At 37.3% G+C, this 12,682-nt stretch overlaps 1 protein-coding gene across 1 annotated transcript in view; it reads right to left on the bottom strand.

The window, feature by feature from the left end:
- Positions 1-12,682, bottom strand: part of LOC110466709 (putative carbonic anhydrase-like protein 1) — a 98,330-nt gene that overhangs the window by 41,800 nt on the left and 43,848 nt on the right. The window contains exon 2 of the mRNA XM_021523414.1: positions 10,354-10,401. Within this exon, the coding sequence (XP_021379089.1) occupies positions 10,354-10,401 (48 nt within the window). The remainder of the gene's footprint in view (positions 1-10,353; positions 10,402-12,682) is intronic.

Raw genomic sequence — 12,682 nt, forward strand, 5'->3', positions numbered from 1 at the left:
CATATATGTACGTGTAAACATTATATTATTTATCAATTTATTATTAAATGACGCAATAAACAACGATTATGAAAAAAACTTATTATACCCGCTCATTTGCTTCAATACACCTTTATGTAGCTGATTCGTTTCTTCAAATGGAATTTTGAATTATTTCGTTTTTAATTTCATGGCAAATTTGTGATTATTTATTACATTATCTGATAAACCTGTACTATTTTATTCCTAGGCTGACTTGGTTTAATTTAGTATTGTTTAACGTCCTATCAACAGCTATGGTCATTTAAGGACGGCCTACTGCCGAAAACACCCAGCAGGACACCCCACCCGGTCACATTATACGGACAACGGGCAAACCAGTCGTCCCAGTCCTAAATTGCTGAGCGTTAAGCAGGAGTAGAAACTACCATTTTTACAGACTCTGGTATGTCTTGGCCAGGGAACAGAACCCAAAGCCTTCCCCACAGGGGCGAACGCTCAACTAAACGCCAAAATTGAGGCATTGTCAAGGGAGACATTAGGAAGAAGAAAGTTGTTTAGAAAGAAGAGAAAAGATCAGATCCCGAATTTAGTCGCCTTTTCCGATCATGCAATTGGGGCAGCAGGTACAATTATTACGCCCTACCTGCAGGGAGTATTCCTAGGCAGTAATGCTATTCCTAGGCAGTAATGCATTTCGTCCGCCCGAATTTCTTGGCAGATTTGATTATTTATTACATTATATCATATCATTAACCTGTTATATTTTATTCCCATACAGCAATGCACTTCATCCGCCTGGAGATCGTTGAGTGTATAAAGCAAACAAACATTTCATTTCCATGGATTATGGTCAACAAGACGTGCTTGTACATGCGCATTGGCTGATTGCAATTAGTGTTGTCAGCTAGTGTAACTTCCGGTGTAAACATCACGATCGTCTCGAGCAACATATATCAGCTTTAATTGATTGAAAAGCGACGTCTTGCAATCATTTCATTCTAATCAAATACAGTAGCAGAAGATGGAAAAGGAAGATGAAAAAAATCCATTCCCATCTGTTAATGATCTCAGAGTAACCTTGGCATCCTTATTCGATTTGAATCATTAAATTCCATTGTGCATGCTTAATGACGGCAGCAAATGGTATTTCTGACTACAAATATAGGTCAATGTGCCTTAATTACAAAACAAATCAAACGCCAAAGAAGATAGAAATACCATTAATGGGAAAATTTCGAAAATGAAAATATTTTTCCGACGATGATTAAAACATGCTGTATAAAATGTCAATTCTGCTTCGGTTCAATTTTCTAATGATTGAACGAAATTCAATGTCCCATTGAGTAAACAAGACGTATTTGTTGCTTTGAATGCAGTAAATTATAGGTAGCAAGTGCCTTCATCTCAATCAAATATCGCTCATGTTTCACCAAAAAATAGATTGCGGGGTTTCTTTGTGTGTATAGGTATTTATTCCATACAATGTTCAAGGCCAACATGGGTGCGCAAATTAGCAAAAATATTGATGGATCGAAGGATTTGCACACTGTAGAAAATGATCCTATCAGGATAAGAACGAAAACCAGCGCAGTGTTAAGCGCTGCACCGGAAGTTCTATTTTCGGAATGGAAATTCAAGTCATGGTCATCGAGTTATCAATTGATTATTTATTGATAGTCACTGGACATTCTGAAAATGCTTTACGATTGTATACATTGTAACTCTAAATTAGTCAAAACGTATTACCTAAAATATCTTATAAAGCTAAACAACATCAGCATTGATAACTAAGCTAAGATACAAAGTCACAACTACTACGAATGAAAATAAATATTCCCTTTTAACACTTTTTAGAGATGCAAAACGACATGTACGCACCGACTTCTATTACAGCTGTCAAATAACTTAATAGAATTCACTGTTTCTTCTAAAGTGCCTTTCAGCGTTCTTGACATGGACGTCGCTCAAAGTTATCTTTGAAATTGACACATGCAATTTAGTAATAACGGCATTCAGATGAACCACGCCTTGTTCCGTCAGAGATGTAATCGTTAATAACTTATATATATCGCTTATAAGTGGCATCTCTGAGCTTAACATGCTAATTACTATTAAACATACTTCAACATTACACACATAAAAAGTGATTGATTTTTACGGTGTAAAATAATGATATGCATGAAGGTGATTTGATCTTCAAAATTGCAGTTAGAAAATATGTGTGATAATAAACACGACATGTCAATCATCTGACAACAGATGGTAGCAAATTCCTATGACACATCACCTAGCCAAAAATATCACTTGGGTTTGTTTAGGGTTTTCGTACTCGCAACAGATGCAGTCATCTGAATACATTATTCACAAATTATATGGTCCCTTGAAGAATCTATGTAACATTAGTTTAATATCATTGACACGATAGCATGAAATCAATCAGACCACGTTATTCTGATCGAAGGTGTTCTGTGGAACCGCTGCAAAACAAGACGAGAGAGAAAAAAAATCTTTATAAATTGCTCTCTTTTTACGACGGTGTCTCCCTAGACACCTGTCCCCATGTAACCGTAGCTATTACTAACTTTGTAAAACGAAATATACAGTAATTGATTCCAACCATTCTTAGAGGACTTGATGACCGTTGGGAAAAATAAATTCTCTGTATAAGAAGAACATATATAAATTAGTCTATATGTTCAAGCCCAATTTCAATTTAAGTCAGATACTGCATGAATGACACTCCACACCAGAATATCAGATGAAAGATACCACTACTAAAACAGAACGTTTTCTGAATAATTCAATCTGTCATCGCAAACTCTCTCCCTATAAATGTACTACTATACACGACCCATTGCTAGAGGGAAATACTTCATAGTTGTTCGGTGATGTTTATGATCTTCATTGTCGAGAACAGCCTTAAAATGGACGCATATATTCGTATTTCAAAAAGTTTAATTTCCAGTTTTATCTTTATGAGATCACCTGCAGCTGATTTTAACAGAAACAGTTAAGCCGATGCCGAGGCAATCATAAAGATTAACATTACCTTAGAGAATACATTTCCGGCGACGGGAGATCAACAAAAACAGAGGGACGTGAAGTTACGTTATAGTCATTTTAAAAATATTTGATATTTTAGAGTATGTTTTATAACAATTAACATCATTTTATGGCATTCGGACAGATTATTGATCAGGTCGTATAATAGCAGCAAGAATAGATATATAGTGCACACACGTGGCATCTGAATTTTTCCAAAATGGTAACCATGGGGAATTTAAGGTTAGCAATGTTCATGGGGTTATGTTCAAATACACCTCTCACAAATAGCGAATATTTACAAAAATATTTCTAGGGAATTCTTATGGAAGACTTTCTCGATATTTTTTATGGCATCAATCACAATCTTGTTTAAAGCGACAAAATCCATTTTTATAAGATGACCATTTTATCATTGTGCGATTAACGCAGGAGGTATGACGCAACCTTACTAGCAATATCACGACAATTTAGGAATCCAAGCCTTATATTTGACGATGGTCAAAGCAGAATATGGGGTTGGAATTCATGTCATTGACGTAACGTACAGTAGTTAATGTACAAGTCTGTCATAAAACAGTCCTAATACAACATCACATCTTGATTGAAAGGCGTTTTTTTTATGTTCACGTTGATTTATTCACTTCGTCTGTTGAAAGTGCGTCGTATGATGAGTAACATTATGTTTTGGGTTTATTGATGTGACCATCGAGCTTTGAACAGCATTTTTTAATTTCATGTGGAATTATCAACTTTGTTAATTGAAAGTGTGTTGATGTTTCGAATGATGAGTAACATTCTGATTTAGGTTTATTGAGGTGACCATCCAGCTTGGAACAGCTGTTGGTGCAGCATGGGGCATAATCAAAGAACACGTCGGGTGTCCAGGGTGATGATTCATGTTTGTCCGGTTTGTTGTACGGGGTTTAACATCCCATCAACAGATATGATCATTTAAGGACGTGCCGTTGTGCATGTGTGTATGAGAGGCAGGGTATGTTGGTTCATTTGCCTGTTCGTTGTGTTCCTATATATTTCACGAAAAATTGCTATATTGATGGCCGGACGACTCCGCTTTGTTATGATATGAATTTAAACCCTTGCAAAAGACTCCATATTGGGGCTACACACACTGGTCTCATTGCGATAACCAGAAGCCATAATTCTTTCACGTGTGTCCATTCCGGCGTTGGCATACAACGTGATCGTTGTCGCCCAGACAAAATGTATAAGTATATATTTTATTGAGCATGTCTTTGCTCGATATTGTTTTCTTCATGCCATTAAGTATTTTGTAACCGAGCGGCCGCGATGTGCACCAGGGCCTGTCATTAGATTAAAACCATGCCCTAGAAATCTGAAAATGAAGGCGTAGGAATGAGTGTCATTTGTCGTGTCGGTTATATACAATGGCGATTGTTTTGTGTTTGTATTGTTTTACGGCCTATCGACAATGCAAGACATTCAGTGCCAAACACAAGTGTAAAAATACACTTTCACACAAAAATAAATTAAACTAGAAATACGAAACGAGGATGTTAAAACGTAAAAATACATAAATAGGAAACGAAGTGAATGTAAAACTTATTATTTTTCATCATCAAGATGAATTGGGTATAGATTGGTTTCACATATTTATTTTGGAGATTTTCGTTTCCCCAAATGTACGTGCTTGTAACATCCTCACATTGTTAGCTGGACGTTCCTGTAGGTAGACTGCTAACCGATATTGTCCATGGTTATTGCAACATCCATTCACTGATCATGCACTAAAAGGCCAAGGAATATCGATTACACTGTTAAAAGGATTTTATTGACCATTCCTGGTTTAAGGGGTAAATGTTAGTTGAACATAAAAGTTTTGGTAATTACGTCAATTAAATTTGTCGCCCAGACACTATATAAAATAAACTTTTCATAAAAGGTATATTATAGAATCTGTCACGTATTTGTTTGAAATCAGCGCATTTAATCATAAAATGTTCGACTGTAAATGACTGATCACATGCATGACCTAAGTGGGTCTCCGTTACGTAAAAGTTAACTATGTGTGACGTTGGTATGGCATATGCGCAGGCGCGAAAGGGAAACTTCCTTTCTGTGGTCTGCTGCTCTTCTTGTTATACTTGGACCATCATTAAGTTAAACTTATTATTTTTTCAGACCATTTATTTTCAGTTTATTTTGATAATTTTGTTTATGGAAGGTTAAAAACCAGAATAATTCAGTTTAATATCTTTTGTATATTCATAATGTAGTCTAAAAGCTGCCTTACCAACCCTATCTACTTTCTCATTTCCACTTGTTCCGACATCCCAATCAAGATAAGGTAGTAGAACACTAAACTCTGTTAATACGAATGGCAATGTTTTGTGTGATAATGTTGTTAACATTTTGATTTTTAATACTTTCTTGTAGTGGAGTGGTCGGAGCAGATATTAGCTTGTGTAATTTATTTAACAATGACGATTTTCAAAAGCGACCAAATTAAATCTGCTGCATCCATTGCAGAATTTGGAATCTTGATATTTCTCCATTTGTCTTATGAAACATGTTTTGTTTCCTTTCTTTCGGCAACGTTCACCCAGATGGGAAAGGCAAGGGGTCATGCCTGAGGATGGAAACTACCAAAGATATTTGTTTGTTAAAGGGTATTTGTTATTCCCTACTAAACGTTCAGTATTTCGGGTAATTGGTTAACCCACTATCGATATTGTGTGGCCGGGTTAAATGCTGTGCTTGGTGGAACTACAAAGTCGGCATCAGTTACACGCACGCGCAATGAGGCAAATACACAAAACATACAACTTCCGGCATACACACATTTATAACACACATGGAAAAACATCCTCAATTGATCAAAGCTGTTAATAGAAAGCTGAATCTTACTTTGCGACCCATTTTTTTCAAAAGTAAAGTTTATTGTCTACTAATGCTGTCTACGTAATTGTAAGGATTCCTCTGATATAGGTTTGTCAGACAAAGTGAATGATTAAACCGACATAAGCTAACGATTAAGCAATCGCAAAATTGTATTTGGGCGAAACTTTTCGTATAACTTGTTAAGCAAGAACCAGAGAACGTGATTTATTATACAGTATGTACGAAGGATCAAACATCATACCTTGTCCTGTATATCTGCTAGACTCGCATTTATTCTGTATGTTGCTCACTTGGGGAGTTACATTTGACCTGGTTTATGTCACTTATTATCTAATATCCGAACCCACTGCAACTTAAGATTTCTTTATTATTTTCTTTAAGAGACATGAAAGAGATCGTTATGGATATGATGGAAGTAGTTTGTGTCTAACCTACATTTTTGCTAGGACATTGAATCCACAAGTAGATGTAGGAGAATAAATTGTAGTCGAAGTAAGAAACCACTGATTTGATTGACACGTAATTAACAAAACTTTTATGTTCAACTAACATTTACCCCTTAAACCAGGAATGGTCAATAAAATCCTTTTAACAGTGTAATCGATATTCCTTGGCCTTTTAGTGCATGATCAGTGAATGGATGTTGCAATAACCATGGACAATATCGGTTAGCAGTCTTCCTACATGAACGTCCAGCTAACAATGTGAGGATGTTACAAGCACGTACATTTGGGGAAACGAAAATCTCCAAAATAAATATGTGAAACCAATTGCAGCTCATTTGTTCTCTGTTTGCTCCCCTTTCGCCTTGCTTGGCAATACCACGATCGATCGCAAACAGCCATGTAAAAATGAGAACGGGTGCCTATGAGACACCACGAGGAAAGAAAGTACATAGAAAAGAACGACGACAGGAAACTTAATAATAATTTGTGTCCCATTCGTAGGGCACACGGAAGAAAAACCCCTATTATGCTGGGACCCCACATTACTCGCTTTTCACGATACACATGCAGTGGGATATAGCAGGCCTTTTCTTTCCTCGAACCTTCACCTGTTCTCAAAATAGGTACTTTCTGCTATGTATGTGCTATGAATGCTTGACGTGCATCTTTGAAAGGTTGGGACGGATTGATCAATATAATGTGATATGATGAAGTGTCGAGTATCTGTCTTGAGGTTATGACATTTCTGTGTGATGACACTTTAAAGCTGCTCGATCATCAGTAAACAGTCTTAAAATGAAAAGACCCAATTTTCAAACATACATTCATGTACACTTCTACTTCCTGAACATACAGCCCGTTGCTCGTGTACGACAGAATGTAATGACAGCAACGAGTGTCTAAAGTAGGTATAACATTCAAGCATCACTTCAATTGAAGGTAATACCATGTAAGCATTGTTAACATATCGAAGTATCGCAAGTTACGTAGCCTGTCGAAGTTTAAAAAGCAATACCCGCTTTGCAAGGCGTTGCTGCTCTCACGTCTGAAAAACTATTTCCTGGAGTAAAATACAAGCATGTGGGTTTTATTACTGGTCAATCCCTTGTGGTACTAATTTCATTCCATTCTAGGGTTTTACCGATTCAGATCGACGTTTGACATTTGCCTAATTTGTAGTTTCAACGCAAAATTGTCCGGTGTTGCGTTTTGTACCAAAGCCCTTATTTTCAAACGTCAAATTGACAAAATAATTAGGAACGGAACATCTAATAACACAACTTGGATTTTGTTCATTTTTCAAAATTAAATCCCTAACGATTCCTGTTTGTATACTAGGGGATTGAAAATAGGGAAACAACATTAATCAAAGTTGAAATAAAGAGTTAATTTGATGTTGAATTGACTTTAGATATCGAGGCCTTTGTTGGTTTTAATATGGACAGCAAATAGTAAGTAAATATCTTTTGTAACAGATTTGTAAATGTGATTATTTATATGCGTATAAGAGCATTGGTCAGAACGAGGCTGATATTGAATGGCAATTTAACAAGAGATTATTATCTATAGCAGTTTTAGGTACAATTAGCTTAAGGAAGGAATCCCACAAAAACTTAAATTGAAAATACATACGTTTTAGACTTTGTTCAGACTTCTGGTGTCAATAATAAAAATATATAGGGAATAACAACCTATTTAAATACGAAACGCAGTGATAGACTGGATGCTTTTGTTGGTAACCATGGTTACCTTATACAGATAATATATATTGCATTTAGGTATTTTAAGAGTAATATTATTATTATTTGATTCTTAACGGCCCATAAAACAAAATAGGTAAATAGGGCCTTAACATGCCAAGATAGTCAACTCAAACGAACGAAAAGGGCAAAAGACAACGTCAACCCGAAAAAATTGTTTTGTTGAACTACATGTACATAGCCAGGTGGCATAGGACTAGTAGTTAGCGCCTGATAAGGCAGCTCCTGCGAAATCCTCAATATTGTATTGATTAATATATAAGCTAATTGTATTGACTGTATAAAATTGCATATCTATGTACTATAAAGCGCTTTAGAGTGGCTTATGTTAGCTAGATAGGGCGCTATATCAAATGCTGTATGGTATAGTAGTAGTACATTTTATTAACATAAATCACATCAGATCATACGCGCATGCCGTCGAGCATCCCCCGGTCCTCCTAAATGAATAATCTCACCAACATCTTATCTACTTACAACTAGAATTCGAGGAAAGGAAGCACCTTGTTAAAATATTTGGTAATACAATGCAGAGAGCCTAATACATTCGCCATTGTTTTGTAAGTCAATTTATAACTGGTTGGTACTGAAAACCGACGGGAAAAAGCGATATAATGTCAATATTCGTTGTCATTTTCAACTTTTCTTAAATTGAAACAGATTGTAACGTCGTATCAACAGCTAAGGTCATTTAAGGAAATATGTCAATGTGTGTTGTGTATTTGTGCATGTATGTATGTGTGCAGGAGGTAGGGTATGTTGGTGCATTTGCCTCCTGGTGATAGCGCGGATCTGATGCTGACTCTGTAGTGTTATTTTACTGAAATACCATGCCAAAGACACCTCACACCGCATTCCGCCTGGTCACATTATACTAACAAAGGGTGAACAAGTTGTAGCCATTAACCTAAAGGCTGAACGTCAAATAGGGAATAACAACTTCCATTTTTAAGGACTTTTGTATGTACCGACATGAGAACTGATTGCCTTCCAGATGCGGACATTTTATATGTTAAACACGGCTTAATGACACCTTCATTTTATGGAGATCGTGTCATGTTTTACATGGATCCTCAAAAATCCTGTTTCACCGAACTAGAGAGCAAACATTTTACTGTTGTAGGTCTTTTACTATCACATGGCCTTAGAAGGACACGGAATTGTGGAGGAATCGGGGGCATGGCATATCCTAAAGTGGCATGAGTTATTAAAAGGACGCGTTATCATAAAAAGAAAACCAAACCCTATTCGGACAAACGTTACACCAGAACATTATATTGAAGTATAAAACGTCTCATCAAAGTCAATATTTAGCTGTTTGTTTAGGATTGTTTAACGTCCTATCAATAGCTCATCCTCGATATCGAAGGGTTACGCTCATTTTCTCTCTCTACACCCCTGGGATATGTCATAGCAAAACTGAATGCTCAGTGTGCGATGAGATGAGTCAAGAAGACTAGTTCGATCATTTGATGTACATCAAAAGAATCTCGCGGTCACGTAACGGTAAAACATGACAGGCTTTAAAGTTGTGCGTCTCTCCATTATGATTTTCAAATGACAGGTATCAGCCAAGCGATTGGTCAGTGTTCTTTAACCTAAGACCAATCAAAACATCTATGTTCGTGCATTCAATTTTGCTATGACATATTCAAGGGGTGTAAAGAGCGAAAGTGAGCGTAACACAAGGATATCGAGGATGTAAACAGCTATGGTCATTTAAGGACGGCCTCCCTTGTGTGCAAGATGCATGCGTGTAGTGTATGCGTGTGTTTTGGGAGGCTGCGATATGTTCAAGTTTGTCTCCTTGTGATAGCGCGGAACTGATACCGACTGTATAGTGCTATCTCACTGACACATAAGGCCAAAGACACCCAGCAGGACACCCCACCCGGTCACATTATACTGACAACGGGCGAACCAATCGTTCCACTCCTAAATTTCTGAGCGTTAAGCAGGAGTAGAAACTACCATTTTTACAAACTCTGGTATGTTTCGGCCAGGGGACAGAACCCAAAGCTTTCCTCACAGGTGCGAACGTTCAACTAAAGGCCAAAAGTGAGGCATTGTCAAGGGAGACATTAGGAAGAAGGTTGTTTAGGAAGATGAGAAAGGATAAGATCCAAAATTTAGTCGCCTCTTACGATCATGCAACGGGGGCAGCAGATTCAATGCTTACGCCCTACCTGCAGGGAACAATATTTAGCTAATGCGAGGCGATACACCTTACAGAAACTTACCTGCCATTAGGTCATATCCCCACCACTGCTTCCATCGGTCTTCTACAACTGCAAAGTAATTGAAAATACATTTTGAAATCGGAGTTTTGATTGAATTTAGTACAACATGTATGCTTTGTCAAAAGGTTTTGGAAATCTGTTTTTTTATACAATGATTTGCGAATGACAAATTATTCATCTAAAGATTTTTCTTTTATTGGCTGAACAAATTTAAATCCGGATATTGTATTCTGTATTCAAAGTATATAAAGATATTGAAGTATGATTGACGCAATGTCTTGCATAAACGGAACATGTACTTTTTGAAATATGTCGGCGTTCAAAATCAGTTTCATTCTCTGTCGCCCACGACAGCGGCGTCCTGGTGATACTGATGGCTCAAAATACAATGGCTGACGTAGTCATTATCGGAAGTGGCCATGCCGGTACTGCTTTTGACACCTACATCATGAAGGAGCATTCAAAGTCATTTCCCTTGTCTCTGTTAATTACGCCGTTCGTCAATTTGGAACGTAGGCTAATAGATGTACATGTATAGTTACAATGGGAAATAGGAGAAACGCTCGACAAATTGATGGAATATTAGCTCAAGTGTGGAGCGGCAATTCTAGGGCAAGCCCTTGCCACGTCTGATAGCCGCCAGAAAATGTCCTAGTGGGATTGTTTATAGTATATAGCAACGTCGGGAATGGTCACTATAACACGTACTGCTGATGAGCCAACGCTTTTTGACGAAACAACAACAATGTGATATTTAACGGTTTTTTGTTGGCTCCCTATAGAATACCAATGTGGGTCGTGCAGCCCCGGACTGTTATGTCTTTTGGTGTCATATGTGACTGCGCATAGATATAACCTGCTCTGATGTTGTCACACACTGAGCCAGTTTAGTAAACACTCGCATATATAATGTACGTCAACACATACATATTTTCCGAGAAGGAACGTATGAATTGTTTTAGTTTCGGTATTTTCGTGAGAACAGGACCCGGCTGGGAAATACCAAATGTTATATTCTAGAAATTTGCGCGAAAACAGATCTCAATTTTTTTTAACGTTACTTTAAGCTATTTTGCTAATTGCCAAACGTTAATTTTAACAGAAAACTAACACCAAAGAATTAATTAACAAACAAAAACCCAACTGATTCTAATAACGAAATGTTGGTCGGCAAACACAAGCAAAAATCAACTCTCTCTAATCCTCTGAGGTAATTAAAACCACCCGTTTCCCGTCCTGTGTAATGTTGTTTTTGATACCATTTAAGGTAACCATGAAGGAACCGTAAAAGTATGATTGAAAATTTAAAAAATGGAAAAAGTAAACGATTGCTTTAATTTTGTAACATTTAATCCAAGAATCCTTATAAAGTTTTTGTTGTAAATTAAATATACATTCTTGAAAATATATTGAATGCATGTCATCGACCTGAAATGATTTAAATTAGATATTACTGAAATTGTTTTATTTATTCAAGTTCTAAACAAAATCCACAATGTGACGACCCAAAAGGTTATATAAAATCCAATCCAAAAGGATGAATTCGTTGAATAGAATTTTCTGTTTTGAAAGGATGGTGATAGTTTCCGAGATCACAGGACACACATATGGTTGTGTTTAAATCATGTGGAACATCGTTGTGTGAAGAAGGTCTGACCAATCAATAAACAGACTGCGCTATGAAGTCCCGAACTGCAGTTGCCATTATGTCGTCTGGAGATCGGTATCATACGGGACTTGGCCGGGACCCAGTGGCGCCGTCAGCATGTCGTGTCGGCCTAATCCAGGTTGGTCAACATGCCTTTGGTTTGTGGAGGCTTGGCACAATTCGTTTTCACAAAAACGTTTTGTTATACTTGTATGCAAGTATCAAAGTAATCGTTCGACGATATGTGGAATTATGGAGATTATACATACATGTATACCACTGATAAAGCTAGAAAAAAAGAGAAAATGGAGACAGTGGTATATTTGGTTGTTTTGTGGAGGTGTAACGTTCTCGTAACAGCGAGATGGTACAGTTAGAATTACGCCCAAGTATCCACCTAGGTTCAGTTCGTTCTGCGTGCGGCTTGCGTGCGGTTAGCGGTAGTCTAGCGTCTAGAAAGCGATCGTTCACCGTTCGAGCACCGTTCGTATGTTTCGTCTGTTTCGTTCGTATCAGCTAAATCGTTCCGTTCGGTTATTTCGACCGTCCCTATCGTCCAATTATTTCATTGGGTCGTTTAGTTCGGCTACTCCGTCCGGCTGTTCCGTCCGGCTGTTTAGTTCGATCGTCTAACTTACTCCGTCTTTTTGGGTTAGGATGCGCACGCAGTTTATCAATTCA

Source organism: Mizuhopecten yessoensis, unplaced genomic scaffold (genome assembly GCF_002113885.1).
Source record: "Mizuhopecten yessoensis strain PY_sf001 unplaced genomic scaffold, ASM211388v2 scaffold11143, whole genome shotgun sequence".
Taxonomy (NCBI): domain Eukaryota; kingdom Metazoa; phylum Mollusca; class Bivalvia; order Pectinida; family Pectinidae; genus Mizuhopecten; species Mizuhopecten yessoensis.